Consider the following 27590-nt stretch of genomic DNA (forward strand, 5'->3'; position numbering starts at 1 on the left):
TTTTTAAAAACATATTAGTTCCTTATTAATAAATAATAGAAGCTTTGTAGAAAAATTAGAAAATACATGTTTGCAAATGAAGGGAGACTAAGTAAACAGAAAAAAGTCACCTGTGATGTCTGCACAGAGAGATGGTCACTGTATATGTAGAGAGAGATATACATACACTGGAGTATGACCTTCCAGGGCCTTTCTGTGCACATAGATATAGTGCCTGGCACACAGTAGGCACTCAATAAATATCTGTGAAATGAAAAAAGTACAAATAAAAAAACAGGTATACATTTATAAAAATGGAAATCATACCATAGAGTTTTTAACTCATATTTTTTTTCACTTAACAAGATACGATCTCCTATCCCAAGTTATGTCAAGGTAGTAAATGCGGGGCTACACCGTCACAGCAAATGCTTGCTTATCTGCCGGACTGTGCCATAAATCAACACCCGACCCTTTACTCCTGGACAGTCACCCTGCTTGGCAGACAAGAGACTGACGGGTAGAGATGGGGCCCGAATATGCACCCCAATGTTCATAGCTGCATTGTCCACAATAGCCAAATCATGGAAGGAGCCGAGATGCCCTTCAAACAGATGACTGGATTAAGAAGCTGTGGTCCATATATACAATGGAATATTACTCAGCTATCAGAAAGAACGAATTCTCAACATTTGCTGCAACATGGACGGCACTGGAGGAGATAATGCTAAGTGAAATAAGTCAAGCAGAGAAAGACAATTATCATATGATTTCTCTCATCTATGGAACATAAGAACTAGGAGGATCGGTAGGGGAAGAAAGGGATAAAGAAAAGGGGGGTAATCAGAAGGGGGAATGAAACATGAGAGACTATGGACTATGAGAAACAAACTGAAGACTTCAGAGGGGAGGGGGTGGGGGAAGGGGATAGACTGGTGATGGGTAGTAAGGAGGGCACGTATTGCATGGTGCACTGGGTGTTACACGCAACTAATGAAGCATCAAACTTTACATCGGAATCTGGGGATGTACTGTATGGGGATTAACATAATATAATAAAATAAAATTAAAAAAAAAAAAAAAGAGATGGGGCCCGAGCTGAGACTTCTCAGTGAGGAAGAACATGGTCAACAGCACAGGTAGGAAGCACAGGCTGAGTTCAAGAAGCAAAGAATGACAGCTTCTCTGAAATACAGAGGCGATTATCAGGCAATGCAATTAATGAAAAGGCCTAACAGGGTCACTGGGTGAAGATCTTAATGTTAGCCCAACCATAATTACAATCTCTCAACATTTATAATGGGGTTACAAATTGAAGTTTAGTCGGCACAGAACATCTTTGGTCCTTCACCACGATCTTGTGAGGTACTCTTAAGCAAGCATTATCTTGGTACGCTGGTTGGTACATTTTACCAAGAGCGCTATCGTAAAATCTGTAAGTCTCTATTCTTCACAGTGTTATATATCAAAGGAGAAGATACACAGAGAAACTTGTCTAGCCTTACATTGCTTATACCCTATTTAAGCAAGCAAGACCATCCATATAAAGTGACAGTATACCATAAATATCTGCATGATAGAGACCCAACTATATGGGAGAAGAAAGAATAAACCCAGAAATATTTTGGAGTTATATACATACATACAGACGTACAGGAGGCAGACAGGCAAGCAGGCAGGCAGGTAGGAAGGCAGGAAGGAAGGAAGGGGGAAAAAATGGGGCCTGGAGAAATCAGCTAAGGTGGACTTGAACTATGTCTAAAAACAGGTGGATTTAGACTGGGGGATAGGGAAGGCATCACTTGTACGGGGAATAGCACAAGCCAAATGTACACAGAACAGCCTTGCATGACCATTCAGATGAACCCAGCCAGAGCAGAGCGAGCAAGGTGCATGTTCTTGAGTAGTGGAAGTTTTACAGCTTTGGTGAAAGCTGATTAAAGGACTGTAGAGGGGCACGCCTGGGTGGTTCAGTCAGTTAAGCATCTGACTCTTGATCTCAGCTCAGTTCGTGACCTCAGGGTCATGAGTTCAAGCCCCACATCGGACTCCACGCTAGGCGTGGAGCCTACTTAAAAATAAATAAATAAATAAATAAATAAATAAATAAATAAATAAATAAAATACCTTAGAGAGAAAGCCAAACCCTCTTGTTGTAACTTAAACAATGTCAAAAATCACTTTTTGGGATAAATACCATTTCAACTGCTAATACGCTTTATAGGGGACTGGCCTGCTCAGTATTTGTTCCTACTTCCGTTAGTCCCGTTCTGTAGATGATGGAAAGCTGAGAGCTGCATTTCCCACAATCTTTTGCAGCTAGGGTTCTAGGTATGATTTAGATCCCACATCAGAGAGCAAGGTGGTGGGGGCAAGGGATCCATCTTGCTGGTACAATTCCAGCAGGTGCAACAGACGGCTCTGGAACCAACATCTGTGGCTATGGATTCCCGATCATCAGATTTGGCTCCAATGATGTGTTCCTGGAGCATGCAGCTGAGACAGTGCGGAACTGGCTTCCTGGTTCCCTGGCTGCCGGCTGGAGGCACAAGTGGTAATTCCTTTAGCAGACTAGTTTTAAGTGGTGGTTTTCAAGTAATTATTCCTAGAGGCCTGCCCTGCCATCTCTTCTGACAATTTTACAGACGCTTAATTGCCTGTATTCAATCCCTTTCACTTAACATACATAGAAAAATCTCTGTTACATGCAACTAAACCCTAACTGATATTCGTAATTTTATTTTCCCCCCTTTTAAATTTTTTATTATGGGAACTTTTAAACATATACACAAGTAGACAGAATCGAATAATGAACCCCCATGAACCAACTTCTACAATTATCAATTCAGGCCAGTCTTGTTGAAATTTAACCCCCACCGTCACAGAGGATTATTTTAAAGCAGATCCCAGATATCCTATCATCTGTAAATATTTCAGCACTTATCTCTGAAAAAAAATCACTTTTATAAACCAATACCACCAGATCACTATCAAACCTGAAAAAACAACAATAATGCCTTTATATCAATAACACCCAGTCACACACACTTAATTTTAAAATTATTATGAGTAACTATTAGTTTTTTATTCTGTAAAACTAATAAGATCAAACCTTTCCTAGCTCAATTGCTGAGAATCAATTATGGTTGCTACATCAGTAGTTTTGAGAAAGTGTTAGGCCTTAGGCCAATGATGGTCCTATTCTTTCTGCCATCACTTCTCATAACTGAGTCGGTTTACCCATTGAGATCCTTGGATCAACTGGCTCTTAGATGAATCTGGAGCGCCTGGGTGGCTCAGTCGGTTAAGCGTCTGCCTTCAACTCAGATCATGACCCCAGGGCCCTGGGATCGAGCCCCACATCAGGGTCCCTGCTTAGCGGGGAGCCTGCTTCTCCCTCTTCCGTTCCCCCTGCTTGTGCTCTGTTTCTCTCTGTCTCTGTCTCTTTGTCAAATAAATAAATAAAATCTTAAAAACAAACAAAAAAAAGAAAACCCCAAATCCTTTAAAAAATAATAATAATAATATGAGTCTATGAGCTGCTCTTCCGTATCTCAAAAGGCCTCAAACAGGCCAAACAGGTTGACTAAAATGTCAGGTATCCTTGCTTTGGCCTAGATTGTATTAACCTGCATGATCCTAAATTCTGACTGGCAATTTTATATCTCTTTGAGTAATAAAAACAGGAGATAAATTAATATATTAAAGTTGTAGTCAACATTCATTAAACAGTATACTTACAATCTGGATATTACATCACATATAAATTACACTTCAACTACAACAAAAGCTTAGCGTATAGAAATGCAACTGACTTCTGCCCATTGGTTTTATATCCTGCAACTTTGCTGAATTCCTGTATCAGTTCTAGCAATTTTTGGGTGGAGTCTTTTGGGTTTTCTATATAGAGTATCATGTTATCTGCAAAGAGTGAAAGTTTGACTTCTTCTTTCCGACTTGGATGCCTTTTATTTCGTTTTGCTGTCTGATTGCTGAGGCTAGGACTTCTAGCACTATGCTTAACAACAGCGGTGAGAGTGGAAATCCCTGCCGAGTTCCTGACCTTAGGGAAAGGCTCTCAGTTTCTCCCCATTGAGGATGATATTTGCTGTGGGCTTTTCACATATAGCTTTTATGATATTGAGGTATGTTCCCTCTATCACTATACTGCAGAGAGTTTTTATCAAGAAAGGATGTTGTGCTTTGTCAGATGTTTTTTCTGCATCTATTGAGAGGATCATATGGTTCTTGTCCTTTCTTTTATTAATATGGTGTATCACACTGATTGATTTGCAGATGCTGAACCACCCCCCGTGGCCCAGGAATAAATCCCACTTGGTTGTGGTGAAAAAATCCTTTTAATGTACTGTTGGATCCTACTGGCTAGTATCTTGATGAGAATTTTGGCATCCATGTTCATCAGGGAAACTGGTCTGTAGTTCTTTTTGGTGGGGTCTTTGTCTGGTTTTGGGATCAAGATAATGCTGGCCTCACAGAATGAGTTTGGAAGTTTTCCTTCCATTTCTATTTTTTGAAACAGCTTCAGAAGAAGTATTCATTCTTCTTTAAATGTTTGGTAAAATTCCACTGGGAGGCCATCTGGCCCTGGACTCTTGTTTGTTGGGAGATTTTTGATTCCTGCTTCAATTTCTTTGCTGGTTATAGATCTGTTCAGGTTTTCTGTTTCATCCTGTTTCAGTTTTGGTAGTTTATATGTTTCTAGGAATGCATCCATTTCCTCCAGATTGCCTAATTTGTTGGCATATAATTGCTCATAATATTCTCTTATAAATTGCTTGTATTTCTTCAGTGTTTGTTGTGAACACTCCTTTTTCATTCATGATTTTATTTATTTGGGTCTTTTCCCTTTTCTTTTTGACAAGTCTGGTGAGGGGGTCGTTGATCTTACTAATTCTCTCAAACAACCAGCTCCTAGTTTTGTTGACCTGTTCTACTATTTTTTTTTTAAATTTCTATATTATTGATTTCCGTTCTAATCTATATTATCTCTCTTCTCCTACTGGATGTCGGCTTTATTTGCTGTTCTTGTTCCAGCTCCTTTAGGTGTAAGGTTAGGTTGTGTATTTAAGACTTTTCTTGTTTCTTGAGAAAGTCCTGTATTGCTATATACTACCCTAAGACCCAAAAATTACCCTACTGAGTATTTAACCCAAAGATACAGATGTAGTGAACAGAAGGGGCACATGCAGCCCAATGTTTATAGCAGCAATGTCCACAATAGCCAAACTATGGAAAGAGCCCAGATGTCCATCAATAGATGAATGGATAAAGAAGATGTGGTATATATATATGCACAACATAATACTACTCAGCCATCAAAAAGAATGAAATCTTGACAATTGCAACCACATGGATGAACTAGAAGGTATTATGCTAAGTGAAATAAGTCAGTCAGAGAAAGACAAATACCATATGATTTCACTCATATGTGGAATTTAAGAAATGAATCAGATAAACAGAGAGTAAGGGAAGGAAAAATAAAGTAAGATGAAAACAGAGAGGGAGGCAAACCATAAGAGACTCTTCACTATGGGAAACAAAACGAGGGCTGCTGGAGGGGAGGGGGTAGGGGAATGGGGTAACTGGGTGATGGGCATTTAGGAGGGCACTTGGGGTGATGAGCACTGGGTGTTATAAAAGACTGATGAATCATTGAACTTTACCTCTGAAGCTAATAATACATATTATGTTAACTAAATTGAATTTAAATAAAAAATTTTAAAAACCCCAAAGCTTAAAATTTATACTCAAAATCTTCGAAAAAGATCTTCAGGAGGTGGGGAATAATAAAAGTGGCCTTTGGTAGTGAGAAGCCTAGGAGCCAGTAAGCAATCTCAAATTAAAGGTGTTTTCTCTCTTTTTCTTCAAGACTCATGGCTTAACCAAATGCAAGTGGTCGCAGCTCTGCTAGCATGCTGTATCACTACTTCCTCTCCACGCACTTCCCTGACTTCCGCCAATCACTCTCAGCTCCGTATCTGGAAAGTGACTTTGTCTATAACCTTGAAATACGCCCCCCTCCCCAGCCTTTTACTGCCAGCAACCTGAACAACCTGCTCCCGTCCTCATCACCCCCCTGAAACCACGCTCAACTGGCAAATTCTGGCTCTATCATTTGGGAACTGTTGACCCCAGGCAAGTAGGTTAACTTCTCTTTGCCTCAGTTTCTGACTCTGTAAACTGGAGATGAAGAGTACCCACCTCACACAGTCATTGTCAAGATTCCACACTCAGGTCCGCAGCCAGCACCTGCGCCCGGCTGGGATCCCGTAGGCTCCTTGCAACTACTGCTACCATTTCCTCATCAAGGCAAGCGGCCCTTTCTCAGTTCTCATTGTCTCCAACTGCTTCCACAGCAGGCAGGGAACACTGCTTCCTGACCTCCCCTGGCTTGCAAAAAGCTGAGCCTCTAGGCCCTCTCTGCCAGCCCCCTTCCTTCTCCCGCCTGCAGTGTAGGGGTCGCTCCTTCCAGCACACACTCCAGATTCTTTTCTTTTTAAAGTTGCAAGCCTGGAGTGTCAGGTTTCATCCCATAAAGGCATCTTTCAGATTTTTTTCCCAGTCTTTTTCATTTTATAAAATGAGCATTCCCCTGCATTACGAAATAGGATCTCCCTCATAAATACTACTCGATAATCATCGAGTCACTTAACATGTCACATGTTTCTTCATCTGTAAGATGAGGAGGCTGGAGGGAGAGAGGATCTCTCAGGTTCCTTCCTGCTCAGAAAAATTTCCAAATTCTCTTTAGACGCCAGCTGCCCGCGGGACTTCTCCACGCGGATGTTTGCCATCGCCTCAAACTCCACAGGCCTAGTTGAACACATCACTGACCTCACACATCAGCTTTGCTATTCCTGTTAAAGATAATGTTCGTTCTCCTCATCACTCAAGATTCCGAGCCTGGGTATTGCTTTAATGCTGTCGCATATCTAATCAGTCACCAGGCCCCATCAACATTCTTTCATGTGTCCCCTCCCTGCCCCTCACTTTCCTCCATGCTACCTGCCAACCCTACCCTCTTCCCCCTACAGAGGCAGGTTGTTCCTGAAAGTACACGTCTGGCACATTCCTCTTCTCTTCTCGCCAATCATAATCTCCCAACGGCTACAGGATGAAGTCTAATCTCTGGAACCTGACAACACAGTCCCAGATTGCTCCTAACTCTTTCTCTCCGAAGACATTCTTCCCGAGCCTTCTACTCCCTCAATGGATCTAGTCTTACACAGTTCTCTGCTTTGCTCATACCATTCCTTTGGCCCTGAACATGCTCCCCTCCCCCTTCCCGTGAAGCCCATTCCTCCGTAAGTACAACATTTCTCTCAAAGCCCAGCTTGTTTGCGTTCATGCTTCTTTTTTTTTAAATGTCAACCTTCTCTGTAATATCTTTCTCCAATGACCAACCCAGGATTGATGATTTACCTGTCATGAATTCTTTCAGCATTTTTGTATCGATTACTCATTGGCTTATTGGCTTATACAAAGGTTCTTATATATGTCAACAGTCTTCTTGTGTATTTATCGGCCTCCAGAACTATAATTTCAACTCCTTGAAGACAGGGGTCATAGACCTCATAGCTCCCTGGCACATGGTAGAAGCAAATATGTTAACAATAATAACGATGACTAAATTGAAAAAGCAAACTGCGATCATCTGTCTGCAGAAAATGTATTAGTGATCCTCACACTTTCTCAGGAAAACAAAATAGAAATGGGACGATAAAGGAGGCAACATGAATAGCCTCACCTCCTACTTTTCATGAAGTCTGCCACTTAATTCCTTTTACATTTAATCTGGGCACGTGAGAATTATGTGCAAATACATTTAAAACTGTAAAGTTCCATATAAATGGAAGGTATTTATCATGAACATCGCAGTCACTATGCTTGGAAGGTTTGGGAATTCTTGGCATGATTTCTAAAGGTCCAGAGAAAGTGGAATTAATTAAAACAGTGGTTCTCTACTGGGGACAATTCTGGCAATGTCTGGAGACATCTCTGTCACAAATGAGGAGATGCTGCAGACTTCTAGTGGAGAGAGGTCGGGGCCTGCTGTGATATGTTATACAATGTACAGGATGGCAGTCCACAACCGTTCACAAGAGTCCGCAACAGTTATCTGCCTGCAAATGTCAGCAGTGCCAAGGGGGAGAAGCCCCATGTTAAAGGAAGCTCACCAGGGGACAAGTACCAAATATTTCTACATGGGGCAGGGAGATGAGCCGTATCCCGACACCTGCACCCATTGCTCCAGAATTCCTTTTCTCTTCCAGTTCCTATGTGATCTTTCAAACGTCTGTTATCAATATGTCCAGCCTATGATGTCTAGAAATTAACCTATCCGTATTCAGATGTTTTAAAACGACACTGATTTCTCTAAGACAGAAAATACTGCTAAACCCCAAAAGTTAACAAAGTCAATCTGTAACTTTGGGTATGGGATAAACTGTATATTACATTAAAAAAAATCCCCTTGATGGTTAATGAAATCAGAACAGTGAGTGTATTTGAGCAGTGTGGATACCACAGAACTAAAAATCTTCCTCATCAACTGGAAATTCATAGATTTAAATAACTACTGAAAACAACCTGAAACAGTTAGGCCTTTGAGAAAATTCTTTCCTTGCACATGTATGTTTTTGCTCTAATGATGTTTTTGATCAAGAACTGCTGTTGAACTAAAAACACTGGATGGGATTTTCTTTGTTTTTAAGGCTTAGCTAAGCTATGACAGCTAGCTTCCAGCAAAATACTCAAGAAAGAACAGAAATAATGAGAATTTTAAAGCATCACAAAGGGGTGCATGTAAAGAGGATCATTTATTGGGGCGCCTGGGTGGCACAGCGGTTAAGCATCTGCCTTCGGCTCAGGGCGTGATCCCGGCGTTATGGGATCGAGCCCCACATCAGGCTCCTCTGCTATGAGCCTGCTTCTTCCTCTCCCACTCCCCCTGCTTGTGTTCCCTCTCTCGCTGGCTGTCTCTATCTCTGTCGAATAAATAAATAAAATCTTTAAAAAAAAAAAAAAAAAAAAAAAAAAAAAAAAAAAAAAAAAGAGGATCATTTATTTTTTTAAAAAATTACAAATATACCTTTGCATGAAAATAGAAAAAACATCACAGAACACATTATACTCCAATATCAAATGATGTAATAATCCTTAGACAAGTTTTTCTTCGCTCTAGGCCTGTTTTCTCAGAATTTCTCAAATTCTGATTAACCCATGCCCTCTCAAAAATCTCCTCCAGTTTTAAAACCCTCTGAATTTATGATTCCATCGAGTGTTTCTTTTTTTTTTTTTAAAGATTTTATTTATTTATTTGACAGAGATAGAGACAGCCAGCGATAGAGGGAACACAAGCAAGGGGAGTGGGAGAGTAAGAAGCAGGCTCATAGCAGAGGAGCCTGATGTGGGGCTCGATCCCATAACGCCGGGATCACGCCCTGAGCCGAAGGCAGACGCTTAACCGCTGTGCCACCCAGGCGCCCCACCATCGAGTGTTTCTTAATGGATCACTTTCAAAGATAAGAAACGGGCTTGTGGACAAATCTTCTGAATAGGTGACCTAGGCTAGAAGTCCTCAGTTCTAGACATAGACAGAGGAATCACCTCAGGACTTAAAAAAAAAAAAAAAAACTAACACACAGCAGTTTCTGATTTAAATGGTCTAGGGTGGGATCAAGCATGGATAGTTTAAATGCTCTACAGGATTCAAATGTGCAGCAAGTAGTAAAGTCTAACAGATAAATGTAGACTAAGGGTTGCAAATTCAACCACAGCCCAGGTGCGTGTGACAAACGAGCAAGGCAGACTGGGCATAAGGAACGGGAGAACACATATCCCGCCCAGTTCAGTAGGAATAAGCCTGATCTTTCTATTTAAAAAAAAAAAATGCCAGAAATCCAGATTTTAAGTGAGAATCTGATGTTTAAATAATGTCAACTAATTCCAAACAATTTTAAGAGAAAGTGTAGGTCGCACAAAACATACCCACAGGCTTTATTTGGCTTTCTAGCCACCAGTGTGCAACCTCAACTAAACGAGTTCCACGAATCAAAGATGACTTTTTCCTCTGTGCTCTGTCCTGTCTCTCCTACTCAGAGCCTATTCCTCCTGTTCCTAGGTCAGAGCCTATCCCTTTCCTTTTCCTTTTCCTTTCCATTGTCTCTTTCTTTTCCAATCTTCTTCATCACTCCTAAAAGATGGAAACTGAGATCCACACATTAAATCTTCATGTAGCCCTGGCTGTATCACTGGACAGGATCGGATGCCTGGGAAAACTGAAGTTGTAAATTGTAACCTAAGGCTCTTGGCTCCATGATGTCAACGACTGGTTGGTTTAGTCAAATCAGGGGAAAAGTCAGTCAAGCGCAAAATTCTACATAACTTAGACTTCATCAAACAACATATGGAGGTCTTCATTTAAATTCTGACTTTGTTTTGTTTGCTTTAAAATCTAAGCCACTGGAATTAGAATCATCCTGGGTGTTTTTAAAAATATTCCCAAATCTGGGCTCCACCCCACGCCAACCAAATCTGAGGTCTGGAAACGGAGTCTGGGCACTGGTAGCTTTTAAAAGACCCCAAGTGGGGGGCGCCTGGGTGGCTCAGTTGATTGAGCGTCCAGCTCATATTTTCGTCTCAGGTCATGATCTCAAGGCTCATGGGATCTGGGCTTAGCGGGGAGCCTGCTTGGAATCTCTCCCTCTGTCCCCACCCCCACCCCACTTGCTCCTTCGTGCTCTCATTCTCTCTCTAATAAATAAATAAATCTTTTAAAAAAATGAATAAAAAATAAAAATAAAAGACGCCAAGTGGGCCTAATGTGAAGACAGAGTTGAGAATCACTGATCTAAACTCCTCCCCTAAACCTGTGGATTAACAGCACATTTAACCCAGATGATTATCATCTCAAGTACTTTTAACTCTTTCAAGGGTTTCCTCAGCTCTGTTCCCATTGTATCTTCACAAGTCTGTGAGTTAGGCAGCATGGACACTATTTACTAGCATTAGACAGATGAGAAAATGAGGCATAAAAATGTTAAAAGATTTGCACAAGTGCACCCAGCTAATTATTGGCAAAGACACATTATAACTGCACCTGAGGCGGAGTTCCTTGATTGTAAGCCTCGTTCTTGAAAAGTTTCCCCAAAACACAGGGCCTTCCTGATCGCTGAATCCCTTTACTGTTATTAAGGAACCCTAACACATAGGTGGGCACTAGAAAACCAATGACTATAATGTGATCAAATTTCAGAAGTTAAGTGTAATTGTTTTCAAAAGACGTGGTTTAGGGTCAGTGGTCCAAGGTGTCTTTTTCTGAAGTCTGTGATGCGATTCTGAAAGTGCTTACTTCTACACACAGCCTTCCCCCACCCCCACACCACCTTTCATAGTTTCCATTAAGATATTATTTTCAGAAAAGTATTTTAAATGATGAAATATGCACAGAATATCAGAGGTAAGGGGAACTTTACTGATCAACTTTCCCAACACCTCTGATAGATGAGAAACCTGAAGTCCCTTTTAATTCAATATATAAGGAGTGCTACCATGGTACCAAGCGCTTCACACCCAGCATCTTAACTGAATCTTCAGGATAACTCAGTAAGACAGGCACCGCTACCACCACCATCACCATTATCTTCATTCCCATTCAAGATATGAAAAAACAAAGACGGGTTCTGGGCGGCTTCACTGGTCAAGCAGCCGACTCTTGATTTTGGCTCACGCATGATTTCAGGGTCGCAGCCGACCTTTGATTTTGGCTCACGCATGATTTCAGGGTCGTGAGATCAAGCCCCATGTCCGGTTCCACACTCAGCAGGAAGTCTGCTTGAGGATTCTCTCTCCCTCCCCCTCTGCCCTTCCCCCTCCATCCTTCCCCTCTGCCCCTCTCTCCCAGCTCACCCTCTCAAATAAATAAATAAATAAAATCTTTTAAAAACCGAACAAAAACATTAAGGTTTAGAGACGCTACACAATCTGCCCAATGTCCCTGGGCTGGTAAGTCGGAACCCAGGATTTACTTTTGACTCAAAATCTGTGGCCCATCACCCTGCCTTCTAATACTGCAAGTAACAAAAGCACAAAAAGTAAAAGACAAATCCTTATGAAAATGCTAAGAGATGATCAGTGAACACTGATTTGAAAGGGGAGAAAAAGAGGCATTTGGGCGAGGCCTTCACAAATACACAGGATTACAGTAGGCATTCCAGGCCAGAATCAACACCCATACGGAAGCAGAAAAGTCACAGGGAGAGCACAGGGTGAACTGTGAGAAAGACAGAGAGAGACAAGGCATCAGACCATGAAGAGTCCTGAGTGCCCAGCTAAAAAATGGAGACTTGAATTTTAGGTCACGGGAACCCCCTGAAGGTTTTCAGAAGCAACGCCGCTAAAAAATGAAAACTGAAGTTTAGAAATACAGATCCCATGGAAGTGTGGAGACTGAATTAGGGGAGCAGGGCTTGGTACCCGAGGAAAGGAACTAGAAAGCTGTTCCACCTCATGAATTCCTGCTTCCCCTTCACCATGTGTTGTGCTTGCGTGAAGCACTGGCTTCTTCAGGGCACCTCCACGTCTGTATCCTAACACACGACTTGCACTGCCATGTCTGGGACAGGTGACAGGGACCTGAACTTGGGCAGTGGGAATGGAGATGAGAAGACAGGTTTGAGAGGCATTTGCCAGGGCCTGGTAACTGCTCAGAAGTGGGGAGATGGTAAGAAGGAAAGAGAAGCAGAGTAAAGAAACCTCTCACATCTTCACTTGGGAGAAAGCGCGACGAATAATGAGATTTAGAAAGGAAGGGATGGTCAACAGCAGAATGAAGAAGTGAATGAGATGGCTAAGGTCTCAATCTGAGAGGCATTTATTAAGCCGCAACTCTGTGCTGGCATTAGCGGAACAAGAATGAGTAAGATGGTCTTTTTAACTCAAGTATCACCCAGAGGGAGAAAAATACAACACTAGAATAGCCAGATGCCTGACCTCCTCCTCTCTGGACAAACGTCACCCTCCCACACAGGCCCTGCTACAGGGTCATCACTTCAAGTGCCCTCCCCTATCACATGATCCTGTTTTATTTCTCCCTTATGCAAATACCTGAAATGCACTATATGTGCATTTATTGTCTGTTTCCCCCAGGAGAGGGGAAACTCCACAGAAGCACGAACTTTATCTAGTTACATATAGTAAGTCCTCAGTAGGAAATATTTATTGAATATTTGGGGGGAGGGGAGGAGGAGTAAATAAACCTCACCAACGTTTTAAGACCTCAAACCAAACCAGGCAAGTTTCCTACATACCTAAGGTGACATGCTGAGAACTGAAGCGACTCAGAAGAGTAAAGCGATTTTGAGGTTGGGGCGGAAGCACAATCCAGGATCGGTGCCTCATCCCGCCTGTTTAGCATAGATTTCAGGAGGGGCCCGCCCGGTGTGAGATGTTTCGACAATGAGGCCAGCCAGCCACCTAGCTCAGGTTTTATTTCCGTTGTGCTTCTGACGTCAGAAAAAGCACGAGTTGCTGCACAGTTTCTTTTATCAAGGTGACAAATTACAGCCTTGCTGTTCCCTGCAGTCTGCAAACCATAGCCTTATTCTCTCCTCCCCCTGATATTAAAAAAATTAGCTCCACTGCAGAGATGTCAAATCCCCTTCACATACAAATAAATGCCGTTTCTTAGCGCTAGGGTCTTTTTCACTCTTCACTACGTACATCACCACGGGTTCGTCTGAGCAAGTACGTGATACTGGCGGCAGCAAGGTTTCCACGGGAGAAACAGTGCTGTAAAAAACTGGGTCCGCGCCGTAGAGCGAGACACAAAGGACTCTCGATTGTAGCACCACCTTCCCAAGCCGGAGACAGCCTGTGAAAGGCACCCCGAAACGCGGTGAGGCTGTGACCGCGAAACTCCTTTTGCCGCCATATGCTCTCGTACATCCTCGGATTACAGTTCACCCTAAACCCTGGGGCGGGCGACTCCGCAGGGAAGCGGCGCCCAGCAGCCCCGTAACCTGTGGGGTCCCAGTGGGTGCTGAGGAGCCAGACGCTCAGGGAGGTGGGTTATGGGGAGTGGGGGGCGCCCCAGGGCGCGCACTGGGGCGAAGGAGCGCTTTCCTCCCGGCACCCGCGGCGAGTTCAGAGGCCTTTTGTGGCCACGTTTAGGGACGCGAGCGAGGCCCCGGGGACTGGAGGAGGGAAAGGGAGAGGAGGCAAGGCCAGTCCGCGCCCGGGCCCGGGGCGAGCGGTGGCCTTTTGTTCGCCAGCTCCCGCGGAATCCAGCTCTCAGAACAGCACTTCTCTTTCTCCCCTTCTTCATGTTGGAAAGCACCTCTTCAGGGCGGGAAAGGACAGTGAATCACCGCCAGCTTCCCCCCGCATCCTCCTACTCTAGGCTACTGAGAGAGGGGGCAGAGCTCGAGGAAGGGGCTGCAAACGTGCTCCTGTTTACTCGCGCTCGGCGGCTCGGTTCCCTCGCGGCGCCCAGTCCCCCGCAGCCCCAGCCGGCCGCACGCACAACCCCGGGGGCATCACATACTCTCCTCTGGGCCCTGCGGACGCAGGAAATCCCCCCCAAATGTCCAGGATTCGAACACTCCTCGGATATGCAGTAGCGCCCTCCCGTCCGCCGCACTCTCCCTCCAGACCCGCGTGGTCCCTGACCCCAGTATCGTTTAACCAGATCGCGTGCCACACTCTGCCGCTATGAAAACAGACCCAAAAAGTAAGCCACAGCCCACGCAAAGGGGAAATTGGGGCCCTTGCACCCCCTTACGCTGCCGCGTGTGATCGGAAGAACAGAGGATCTGGACTTTTCCTACAAGCAAAATCCGAACGCAGCCGGCAGAACCGCGCGCTCCTTCCTTCCACGCCCGCATGGGTGACTTGTACGTTACCGCCTCCTCCCGCATCCAAAACATCCCTTTCCTCCCTGCCGCCGCTCCCCCGGCTCCCCCTGAAAAAGCAAAATCGCCTTACCCTGGGCAATAAAGGGAAAAGCGGCAAAAGGAGACCGGGTGTCCGCCCTTCCGGGATTCCCCCGGCCCTGTGATGTCCTTTGTGTCAAGGTCTGGCTGCCTCGGCGGGGAAAAGGTGGCCTCCGTCAGCGAGGGCTGGGCGGGGAGGACTGGCGCTCAGTGGCGGATTTCCGAGTTAGGTGAAGGGCGGAGGTTCCCAGCGACCTTCAGGCAGAGCGGCGTGGCCGCCCCAGCCCGCGCTCTCTGGCTCTCCTCCTCCTTTTGCGGCCGATTGCATCAGAATCTCCCCCCACCGCCAACCCCCACCCACACTCTTCTCGCCAGCCTTGCACTTACATCCACACACTCTGGCACGGAGGGTCTCGAATCGCAGTCATTCTCCTACTGGGGGGCGCGTCGCCTTTGCGCATCCATGGCTCGTGATGGTTTAAAGGGGAAAGTCAGGCCATTCCTCCGCGTCCCGCGTCCCGCGCGCCGTCGCCTCCCCTCCCGCGCGCCCGCTCTTTAACCAAAGCTGCTTGTCACTGAGCGGTGCCCGTCACATGGTGTCTATGCTGGCGGCCGCGCCTCGCGACTTCCCTCTTGCCGCTCTCAGAGGATGCAGCGACCGCGGCTGGCGGAGATTGAGCATCGGGGAAGGGGCGAGGGAGGGGTTGCGGGGCGTGCGTGTGCTGGGCGCACTGACTGTGGCACCGGGAGCGGAGGCGGCGCGCAGCCTGGACACCTGCCCCACCCCTTCTTGGGGACCCGGCAGCGGGCCCAGAACCCCGCTGCGGTGGCGGCTGGAGATCCTGATCGCTTAGGGGTGGAAGTGGGAGCGACTAAGAGGGCGCCGGCGGAGGAGAGGGGGGCTGTGCGTTGGCGCCGCATTTCGGGGGACGCCAGAGCGCGGATGGGCCGAGGGAGCCAGGGGAGTTGCATTGTGGGAAGGGTGCAGCGTGAGGATGGCCGCGGGAGTGGCTGGTCCGCGCAGCCCAGCGGACAGCAGGCAGTGTCTGGAGCTGCGGGCGGCGATGGAGCGGTGTGTTGGCTCCGGGGACCGCACCGAGAAGGCCCGGGTTGGTGGGGGAAGGGAGGGGGCGTGTTGCGCAGTGGCTGCGGGAGCGGGGCGCACGGGCACCTTTGGAAACCCTTTGTCCCTACCCCGCAGTGGGAGGCGCCTCGCCTCTTCCGGATCCAGCACACCCGCAGACCTCGCCAGCCTTCCCCGACCTGTGCTGTGGCGCTCCGTTTGGGGGACTGCGTGTGATGCGACCCGATAGACGTGCGGAGCTCGGAGTGCGCACCTGCCTGGGCGCGAAGGGGCGCTCCAGATCCGGGGGCAGCGGGGAGCCAGGGAACAGGATGCAGGGGACTGGGCAGCTGGGCCCGTTTCCCTTTCTTTTGCTTCCTCTTTGTTTCAGGCATAGACCCTTTTAACTGGGCACTTCCTTGCAGGGGAGTTGTGTTTCCTTAAAATGGCGTCAGGAAATCCCACCTGCGCCGCCGCCAATTAGACTGTCATTATAGAGCGAATTTGCGGGGTGGAAACTTGAGCTCTTTAGTGACAGGAACCGTTTAGTCTCCGTGTTCCATCAAAACAGGAAAGGGAAGGTGAATCATAACTCAAAAATTAATCTACCTGAAGCGTTTCAAGCGGGCAGACTGAATGGAGTAGCCATCAATTTTTTTTTTTTTCTTTTAAACCACCGCTGGAAAAGTGAGAGGACAACCAGATTTCAAACCCCGGACAACTAAAATCCTTTTTGCTTTCAAATGGCAGGAAATGGTTTTCATTAGTTCAGCAATGGCTTCCTGAGAACCCTACTTAGAAGGCACCTGCTTGAATAAACTTGAGAAATTGAAAATTCAGTACAAACAGGAGGGGGCGAAATGATGGTGGCTCACCTCGGACAGACCTGCATTCAAATTCTGCCTCTGACACTGTTGCCCTACCTGCTTCACTTCTGTCCCAGTTCTGTGTTCCCAGCTCGCAAAACAGAGGGTTAATTGTACCCACATCATAGTAATATTCTACAGGTCCTCAAAAAGTTGGTTCTTTCCCCCCTTCCTTCCTACAGGAAGCTAATATAGTATGGAGTTAATTAATTTTAAGTAATTTTAAGTAGTGTGCACCTTGCCTGACACAATAATTCTGATAAATAAGGAAAGCAATGTAAGAGACACCTGGGTGGCTCAGTTGGGTACCGGTCTACCTTCAGCTCAGGACACGATCCCAGGGTCCTAGGACCAAGTCCAATATGGGGCTCCTTGTGCAGCAGGGAGTCTGCTGCTCCCTCTGCCTCTCCCCTCCTGCTTGTGCACACTCTTTTTCTAACAAATAAATAAATAAAATCGTAAAAAAAAAAAAAAAAAAAAAAAAAAAAAAAAAAAAAAGGAAAGAAATCCGAACACTCAAGGTAGGTAAACCGAGCGTAGTTCCAAAGGCTGCTAAAATCTTTACCTCATTCGGCGGAATGTATATTCACCAATAGTTGTTTGGAGAACACCTGATCTCAAGCTCATCCTTTGATTAACTTATTTGCTAGTTTCTATGCACCCCAAAGACTGCAGTTACCTAGCAATTTTTGGATTGGACTCAAGAGTGATAAATTGAACTTCTATTCCTTGCCAACTACTGTGCTATGCACTTTACACGTAAATATTATCTCATTTAATGGCTTCAACCACTCAATTAAGTATTATCCTCTCCATATAAACAGGAAAACAGGTTCAAAGTGGCTGAATTGGCCCTGTTCATTGAAGACAGAACACAGTGAAGGGGGAAGCCTGAAAGTGATTCCTATCCAGGTCTCAACTGAAAGTCTATGCTCAAGTCTTAACCATGACGCTACCACCTTTTGCAACTAGACACCCTTGGTCCTCGAGTTGAGAAGGATCTTCAGCCCTCATCTGGATTTTAGTTAACAATCTGGAACTAGGGTGTAAGCATCAACATGGAGGCTGAAAGGGCGGGCTGCTGCTGTGTGGAGAAGGGCGGGGGAAGGAGGGAAGAGGTGGTGTTCAGGATGAGTGCCTGCTCACTGCACTGTGTGGTTTTCTTGTACGTGAAACTTCCTTTCAGTAGCTCAGCACTTAAACCCAATTGTTCTGGTCTCAAACGGAGGCAAAGGGCATTGTGATGACAACTCCCCCATTCACTGTATGCTTGCTGAGACCTCAGCAGCAGGACAAGCACTTTACAGATGGTTTCTTATTTAATCCTCACGACGTTCTTAAGAGGTGCAGACCAGCCTAATCCCCAATTCAGACGTTAAGGAAATTATCCCAAGTTCACACAGGTCTAACTGGCCCATCTAGCCCTAGAATCCTGAAGTGACTCCAAAGCTGATTCTCTGTGTCTGGCTCTAAAATGTTCTCCGATGTGGGAGCAACCCTCTTTGGAGGGTCAGGAGGTGGCACAGGTCCCAGGCCACTCAGCCTTCGGGTGGGAACCACTGCCTTGTTTCCAGAGAGTCCAGGAAGTCCGTTTGCTCTATAATGGGTTTATGAGCTCCAAGGGCATTGTCGATAGTATCTAATGCTCCTTGAATGGAAGGTAGTCAGGACACATTCACGGGTTGTACTGTGGGCTGCCCTATGAAACTGAGAAAATAAAATTTCCGTGTCTGTGCTTAATGTGATACTGGAGAAGGAAACCGTACTGTGAAAGAACTGAGTCACCTGGGGTCACCTGGGAGTTTTCTGGTAGCCCCAAAGGTCCTTTCCGTATGGTTCCAGGAAGGAGGGAGGGCTTTGTGGAGAAAGAGCCCCAAAGAGGATTCAGCCTGAACTGAAGTCACATCTGCTCTCAAACCAGCTTCGTCCTGTCCTCCCCTTGGTCGCGCTCATTCCCCATGTGGGCTGCCCAGGAGGACGGCTGGAAGGGTCCCCACTAGCTGTGCACTTACAGAGACACCATGCTTTCCTCCGTGGGTTTTCAAAACTTTCCAAATACATCTGGCCCCGCTACTAGCAGACTTCTTGCGGATGAATTGTGAGTCATAGGATAAATACTCTCTTCTGAATATGTAGTTTTTCCTTTTAATTTGTAAAGGACTGTTTTCGGACAGTCTGAATTTTAACAATGATGAAAAATAGAAAAGTCAACTGGTAAGGTTAGTTCAGAATAAGTGTCCGTACATTTTCTACTGGTAACAGAAACAGGACAGCCATCTGTGAACAAAACCTACCTTGTTCGAAAATAAGTTATTTATTCTGAAATCAGGTTTTTATTCCTATGTATAGGATCTACTCTGAAAAGAACAGATGGTCTTTAAAATTATTGGTTTTTCCTTTGACTGATGCGATCACATTTCTTTGCCTGATGAACGCTTTTTACCATTCTCGTTCTTTGGATGATCTTATCCAGAGATGACAATATTTTGGCACTAGGATTTAAACAGCCAGGGCAAAAGTAATTCCCCACTCAAGGAGTTCCCAGTCGTCTTGGCCCTCTTTCTGCAGATACACAGCCCTGTGTGAACTAACCCTTCTAGGTACTGTGCGGGACAGAGCCTACTGTCGCTTCTTCCAGCACTGAGATAAACATTCTACCTCACTGGATTTGTTTTTCTCTTTCTTTTTTCAATGATTTTATTTATTTGACAGAGAGAGAAAGAGAGATCACAAGCAGGGAGAGTGGGGGAGAGAGAAGCAGACTCCCCACCAAGCAGGGAGCCTGACATGGGGCTCGATCCCAGGATCCTGGGATCATGACCTGAGCCAAAAGCAGACTGACTGAGCCACCTAGGTGCCCCAACCTCACTGGATTTGTAATTGATGGGTTCTGGCAGGAGGTCAACAATCCCCACTGACTCTAAACTGAATTTAAATTAAAATCCCAGAGTGGGGCTCTTTAAGAGTGTCTATTGTCTCTGATTTTGGCCCAGGTCAGCTTTGTAGGGTCATTTATTTGTTTTATCTTTTAGGGGAGCAGGGAGTAGGGTTCATGAAGTATTGTGACTGTAGGACAAGATAAAGACCCAGGGCTGATGATCAGTCCTGAAGGTTTGATATCTAATTTACCTGACATTTATGCATCATTGTACATGTCAACTGCGAGTGTATTTCCCTAGCTTGTTGCCACATGGGGTAATGATACCCATCTGATGGTCAAATGAGTAGGTGTCTACAGAGTACTTACCACAGTGCTTGGTGGATAAGTGCTCAATAGATAATATCTGTTATTATTTTCACACTTTGCAAAAAAAAAAATCATGGGGCAATGATTTTTCAAAGCCTGAGTTTAGGGGCACAAAATCCGTCCCTGTCCTCACCCTCACTGAATATCAAGCCCACACCTCTGCTTGCATTTCTGCCACTGTGGGAATGGGGAGAGAGATGGTATTAGAGAACAGTTAGCCTTCCATTTCAGCTCTCAGCCTTATCTCTGAAGGAGAGAAAAGGAAGTTTAGGATCTCCCTAATAATGTATTAATTAAAAAGTAGAAGTGTTCCAAAGCAGTATAGCATCTGTATTTACTAATGGTGCCAATGTAAATCAGTGCAACTTTTTGTAAGGTTGCAAATTAGGTGATTGAGTGTGGTCTCTGGGCCAGATTGCCTGACTTCTAATTCTGACGCCACAGCTTACCAGCTCTGTGACCTTGGGCAAGTTACTTAATGTCTCTGTGCCTCAGTGTCCTCATCTTTAGAACAAAAATGAACAATAATACCTCTCTCGTAAGGTTATGTGAAATGTGTATGTTAATAAATGTAAACACTTAAAATAGTTCACAACATATCTTAAGTATTCAATAAATAATGAAAATTATTACTGGAAAGCAGTTTGGCAATAAGTAGAAGGAACTTGGATTTCATTGGTGTCACTTCTGAGAATCAGTACCCTAAAATACACAAAGATGTCACTACTAGCAGAGAGGGCATGGACGTAGGCTTTGGAATTAGGCAAGGAAAGGTCAAAAGCATGTTTCCAAGTATTCATTTTCTCCCCAAGTATTCATTTAAAGCAAGGATGACATAAATTCATAAATGACAGCTTGAAATAAAATGCTCCAGTGGCCAGGCAGAGCTATAAACCCTCCATAAACCCTTAGAGATACTTAGGAAACAGGATACTAACTGTTAACTGTTAGTTAACTGGCTAACTGTTTCCTTTCTCCTGATCCAATGTGATCCTTCCTTCTTTCTTATCAGTTTGGGTGTCCAAAGGCAAGAGACCTGGAGAGAGGATCAGCATCTGAGTTAGAGAAAGGAAAGTGATAAGGAAGTGGTTGAAAGGCATCAGGGAAAGATAAGAAAGACAAGAAAGGGAGAAAATGAATGACAAGATCCGGAGGCAGGAAGATCTGAAACCAGTCAGAAATGCGTGGCATGAGCTATCAGGGTGGGACGAGAGCTGGGTCATCTCAGGGTGCTGGAGGCTCTCCTGGTGATTTTGATGCTACACTCTTACTGGGAGGAAGTGCAGCTTTTGCCTTTTCTGATGAAAAGATAGCTTGGAAAAGGAGGGGCTGTTTGTTGTTTTTACTTTATGTTATTTTATTTTCTACTGCTGGCAGTACTTAGGGGGAAGAGTCCTATTCATGACTTGAGTAGAGTAACACGCTTTACTAAAATAAGTTTCTATTCTAAATGATTGTTCTTAAAATAGGAAATACCCAGAAATATCCCCTTTGAAGGACTCTTTATTCGGTTTTATTTTAGGCATACGAAGCTACTTCATAATCACAAAGGGGGTAATTTTAACAAGAGATGTAAAACTGATGGTCTTCTGTTGTATGTATTTATAGTTATTTATACACGCACAAATAAAATGCTCAACGTTTTCGATTCAAATGCAACACGTCCAAGATTGAACTCATCGTTTCTTTCCCCAATCCAAAGGGTCCTCTTCTCCTATAGACTTCATCTTGGGAAACAGCACCACCAGGGGCACAACCACTCGAGTTAGGAAAAGGGGAGTATCTTGGCTGACTCCTTCACTCTTCACATCGAATTAATTAATTCTTTGAATTGACATTTACTAAGTGCCAGGCATTTTGCTGGCCTTTCGTGGAGCTTGGAGATAGAGTGGGAGGCCAATATTCCTCAGGTGATCTTGGCAGTAGATGTGAAAATTACAGATGGAGAGGAGTGCTCGGAGGAAAAGAACTCAGAGCGTGACTGTGAGAGGAACAGAGGAACATGCACTGGCCTGGGAGTCAGGAAGGCTCCCCTGAGGACGGGAGCCTTGTTTGGATTCTGTCCTCTTTATACTAAGGGTTTTGATAGGGAGGCAGTAATGGACGTGATCCAGCATGCATTTTCAAAGAAATCATCGACTGTCCCATTGCTCTGCTGCCTAAATACCTCTAGCATCTGTTCCTTTTTCTCCAGCTTCATGGCTATCACTAGCATGAACCTCCATCAACTCACGCCTGGCCAAGTTCAATCCAAAGGACGTTGATTACATACTTAATCATTAAAAACGTCTGATTATACTTACTCAACATAATACGTACAGGTAAGTATTTGTCAATAACATATATGTATTACTGTCCCATTTATTACATACATTAAAAGCATTTCCCCAAATTTTTAACAATTAAATAGGATTTTACATTTTATATTTATCTGTTAACAGTATTTTATTCTACTACTAAAATATATTGCTAATTGTTATTAAAATGTTAACATTTTAATGAGGTAAATTTGATTCAGTATACTTTATTTTTTAAATTGTGCTTAATGTTCTGTGATACAGCAATTCACAAGTCTGGTTCCAGATTTGATTTATTTTGACGCTGAATTTAATGGCTGTCAGAGCTGGCAAAGAAACCTCAAAGACATATGTGGGCCCAATGGAGGAGGGACTGTTAGCTTCACTTACCAAGTCAAGCCATTCATTTCTTAATCCTATCCACTAATTTACAAAGATTTATTTTATTCATTGTTCACCTACAAATGTACGCTTAGATGAGGGGTGTCATTAATGACTATGACTAAGAGAGCCCATAAACCTTACTTGATAATTCTGAATTTGTTTTAATGGACTTCTTATCACTTTGACTAGATGGGCATTGCTTTGCCTTGCAGTGTAGCCCTGACTAGGAGTGAAAGTGTCAGCTCTACTTTTTCTTATTTCCTTATGCTTGTATTATTATTATTTTTTAATCTGAAAGTTCTTTGGATGAATCTTTTAAATCTACTTGTCCATTTCTGGAGGACAAGTTAAAATATAACTTGTAAATGTAATGAACCAAGCACTCAGAAAAGAAATACATCACAATATGCCAAAAGGGGACGAATTAACAAGGGCACCATTGTCACCTCCCTGGGCCCCTTCCTCAAGATACCCTGAGTGCTGCAAGTGACAGAAGGCCATCTAACGTGTGAGCTGAGGAAAGGTCACCAATGATCTATATATTAATCTAAACAGGAGTTCCAGTATTTTCTTCCTGAGGTCCACTTTGTTATTCCACGTCAGCCTTTTCTGAGAGCCTCGTAACAACTCACTCTACCTGCTCTTGACCACCTAATCTCTCCACTGCGGTTTAGAAGTCATTGCCACTCCTGAAATCCCAACTAGCTTATATGCTTCCTTACATTGAAATTATTTATTCAAAGACCACCTTCCCACTTGTCTACAAGCTTCATAAAGGCAGATGACATGTTTTCACCTGTTTCCAAGTACCTCAGACATAATAGAAGCTCAATAAATATTTGTTCAGCTAATGAATGTATGAATGAGTAAATAGAATATAGTTAAGTAGCTCTAATGCTTTCGTATTTAATTTAAATGTCAGGTCCTTAAAAGGACAAGGAATATAACAAAAATATAAAATATTTATCAAACGTACATTTAGCCAAGTTTTGAAAGTTTAGGAGCCTGTATACATGTATCAAATGAATAGCAAATGAACAGCAATTTTGGGGCTCTCGTGAATAAATTACAATTTTAAAACACCAAGGGTGTCTATTGAATGTCATTCTTAAAAGGAAAAAAAGAACCCCAGCCTATGTTTGAAAGTAATATATTTAGCTTAACGGTTTTCTAGCTTATGGGAATTATCTGGAAAATTCAGAGCCCCAACCACTTCCTTAACAATAAGTACAGTTTTTACTTCCAGAATGATCTGGATAAGTGCCAGCATTCTCCATGGCACTTTCCCTGTATGAAATTAACATTTGTAAATGGAGTCTGATTAAATTTTGTGCTTAAAAAAAAGTTACAATTTGTTCTATTGTTCCTCTTTGCTCTTCATATAAAAATGAGAATTTAGACATAATTTTATAGTTAAGATATGAACCATTTAGCAATGTCAATTTAACGATGAATATGATAGTTCTTTGTCTATATTCAAATTGTTATTGTTAACTCACTGATTTCAGTTTTGAAAAGGAACAGAAGTATAGGAAAACTGTCATGCTGCTGGCGTTCGTATAATCATTCATTCATTCACTCATTCATTCATGTGTTCAAGGAATGTGTTTGAAGTTAATTCCTTTTAAAGGCAGCATTCTTTATCTGGTTCTCTCATCTCCTTTGAAAATTTGCTCCTCCATTTATTTCTTTACTACTGTATTTTCATTCCCCCCTCTACTGAAAAAAAGGATTCAAACTGCTCATCCTTAAAAAATAAAGGAAGGACAGAAGGGGGAGGAAACAGGAGAGGAAAGGAAGACCAGGAAAAGGGGAGGAAATTTCCCCTGTTTTTACATCTCTCTCCAGATGCAGCTCTTCTCTTTCTTCTATTTAAGAACAAGCTTCCCCAAAGAATAGTTAACAATATTTTCCAGTTTTTTACCTCCCGTTCATTCTTTAAATACACACACATCCACACACACAAAATTGCAGAATTAATTTATTTTCGCTGTAGAAAAGTTGGAAAATGCAGTAAAAATCTAAGGAAAACCAAACTCATCCATAAGTTTATAGACCATTAGATAAGCACTACTGACATTTAGTTCATTTTGTGTATGTGCCCATCTTTTTTTACATTCAGAATCATGTCCAGTTTTGCATTTTCATGCAACATTAAATTATGATCATTTTATTATATCATTAACAGTTCTTCAAAAACATAAATTTTAATGACTACAAAATATCCCATCATATGGCTTTGCATTCTCATTAACTTCAGATTTTCATTTTATTATATATGTGTACAATACTTTCCCCATCTCTGATTATTTCCATAAGATAAACTTCTAGAAGTAGAATCAAAGGGTTTAATGTAGCAATATTTTAAAATACTTGATAGAAAAATATTCTCTTTCTAGAAAGAGAATATGCATTAAAACATTAATAGCACAAATTGCATGGTGCACTGGGTGTTATATGCAACTAATGAAGCATTGAACTTTACATCGAAATCCAGGGATGTACTGTATGGTGACTAACATAATATAATAAAAAATCATTAAAAAGTAAAACAAAAAACAAAAAAAAACATTAATAGTATGTGAAAGTGCTGCTGACATTGCATCTTTAGCAGTCTTGACTATTATAATTTTGCTCATTTTTATTAATCTATTAAGTGAAAAAGAATTTCTGGATTTAATTTGCATTTCTTTTCTTACTGATTTTATTGAACTTTTAAAATGTGTGCTTATTAGACCTTTTATTTGTTCTATGAATTATATATCATATGCTTTACTTGATCTAATATTTTAGTGTTTTTAAATCCATTTGTGCAAATGTTTTGTATTTTAAAAGTCAAAATTGTAGCTAATTATACATTTTTCAACTTTTTGTTTGCTTTTTATTTTTATGTTCAGAAGTTTACAATTTTTGGAGTGCCTGGGTGGATCAGTTGTTAAGTGTCTGCCTTTGGCTCAGGGCGTGATCCCAGAGTCCTGGGATCGAGCCCCACATCAGGCTCCTCTGATGGGAGCCTGCTTCTTCCTCTCCCACTCCCTCTGCCTGTGTTCCCTCTCTCGCTGGCTGTCTCTCTCTGTCAAATAAATAAATAAAATCTTAAAAAAAAATAGTTTACAATTTTCATGTAAATGAACTGTTGAATTTTTTTCTTATATCTACAAATTTTTTTCTTGTACAGATACAATATTCATTGGAATTTGGCCTTACTTCTTATGACTTGGGTTTTTTCCATTTAATTCTTTCATCCACCTAGGAGTAAGAGTTAAGAATCTAAATTGATTTGTTCCAAATCACTAACCAATTATTCCAGTACCAGTTGTGAAAATTCCTTCTCTTTACCCCTCAGCTGTGGTGCCTCCTTTATCAGATGTTATTACATTTTAAAAGGTTTTACTCCTGATCTAACTATTCTGTCTGCTGATTTGCTCATTCTTCTATCATCTATACTTATTTAGTAGACCTTTGTTATGTGCTTTAATATCAACTAGGGCACAAGCCTTTTCATATTTTTCTTAGCTATTTTTATCTGTTTATTATTCTGTGTGAATTCTAGGATCATTACTAAGTCAATAAGACAAAAATCCTAGGTTTGGGCTTTTATTTTGCCCATCAGTCAATGTAAACATACACATAAACATTTACAATAAAAACACATAAAAATCTAAGAGTTCTCTTAAAAAGAAAAGTGTAGGCTCTCTTTCTATAATTTTGAACCTATAGGGGTGCCCGGCTAGCTCAGTTGGTACAGCATGTGGTTCTTGATCTTGGGGTCATAAGTTCGAACCCCACATTGCAAGTAGAGATTACTTAAAAAAACAAAAGAAACACACTTAAAAAAGCATAAAATTTTACTAATATATAAATGAAGTACTGAATGCATTGGGAAATATATTGTACAGTTGGAAGGTAATAATTTTTCCTAAATTAATTTATAGAAAATTAATTTTGCACATATCCTTATTTTTATTATTTTTAAAGATTTTATTAAATAATCTCTACACCAGCATGGGGCTTGAACTCACAATCTTGGGATCAAGAGTGACATGCTCTACCAACTAAGCCAGACAGGCGCCTCCATAAATCCTTATTTTTATTTGTTTGTTTGTTTATTTATTTATTTATTTATTTATTTTGAGAGAGAGAGAGAGAGAGAGAGAGCTAGCAAGAGATGGGGCGCAAGAGAGTGCCAGCAGGGAGGGGGAGGGGTAGAGAGAAGGTCTGGGGGCGGGGAGAGAGAGAGAGAATCTTAAGCAGGCTCCATGCCCAGCTGGGCCCCATCTCACCACCCATGAGATCTTGACCTGAGCCAAAAATCAAGAGTCCGGAGCTTAGCCGAATGAGTCGCCCAGGCACCCCGACCCATGAATTCTTTTTTAAAAAAGTAAAATCAGGGGTACCTGGGGGGCTCAGTCACTTAAGCATCAGACCCTTGGTTTCTCTTCGGGTCATGACCTCAGGCGTCCTGAGATGGAGCCCCCCCCCACTCCCCCCCCAGCTCAGTGGCGAGTCTGCTTGAAGATTCTCTCCCTCTGCCCTCCCCCCCCAAATAAACAAATAAATAAATCTTTAAAAAAAGATAAGGCACTCATTTTTAGGTAAATTACATTTCTGTATTAGGAAAGTATAAGTAACCTTATGCGCTTCAGTGTTTTGGGATTTTGGGTTTGGTTTTTGGTTTTGTTTTTGCTGCAAATAGCTTTATTGTTTCCCCTCGGTGGCACGGTTGGGAGGGGGCTCCTGGGGGGCTGCAAAGCTGCCCGGCGGCCCACCGCAGAGGCTGGGGCACGAGCCCGCGGGCGC

The 27590-nt window shown here is 43.1% G+C and overlaps 1 protein-coding gene across 6 annotated transcripts in view; it reads right to left on the minus strand.

Annotated features, from left to right (window-relative positions):
• SLC38A1 (solute carrier family 38 member 1) overlaps window positions 1-15823 on the minus strand; it is a 68404-nt gene extending 52581 nt beyond the window's left edge. The window contains exons 1-2 of one of the 6 annotated variants that reach the window (XM_011228753.3): window positions 14986-15276; window positions 111-243 (exon numbers count right to left, since the gene is read on the minus strand). Coding sequence is in view for 1 of the 6 variants with exons in the window: in XM_002922280.4 (XP_002922326.2) it covers window positions 15321-15394 (74 nt within the window). In the remaining 5 variants the exon portion in view is untranslated. Of the gene's footprint in view, window positions 1-110; window positions 244-14985; window positions 15277-15320 lie in introns of those variants that run through there. The other 5 variants (XM_011228749.3, XM_002922280.4, XM_011228752.3 and 2 more) reach the window with 5 other exon arrangements.
• Window positions 15824-27590: the final 11767 nt, after the last annotated feature.

This window comes from Ailuropoda melanoleuca, chromosome 16 (assembly GCF_002007445.2).
Source record: "Ailuropoda melanoleuca isolate Jingjing chromosome 16, ASM200744v2, whole genome shotgun sequence".
In the NCBI taxonomy this organism is placed as follows: domain Eukaryota; kingdom Metazoa; phylum Chordata; class Mammalia; order Carnivora; family Ursidae; genus Ailuropoda; species Ailuropoda melanoleuca.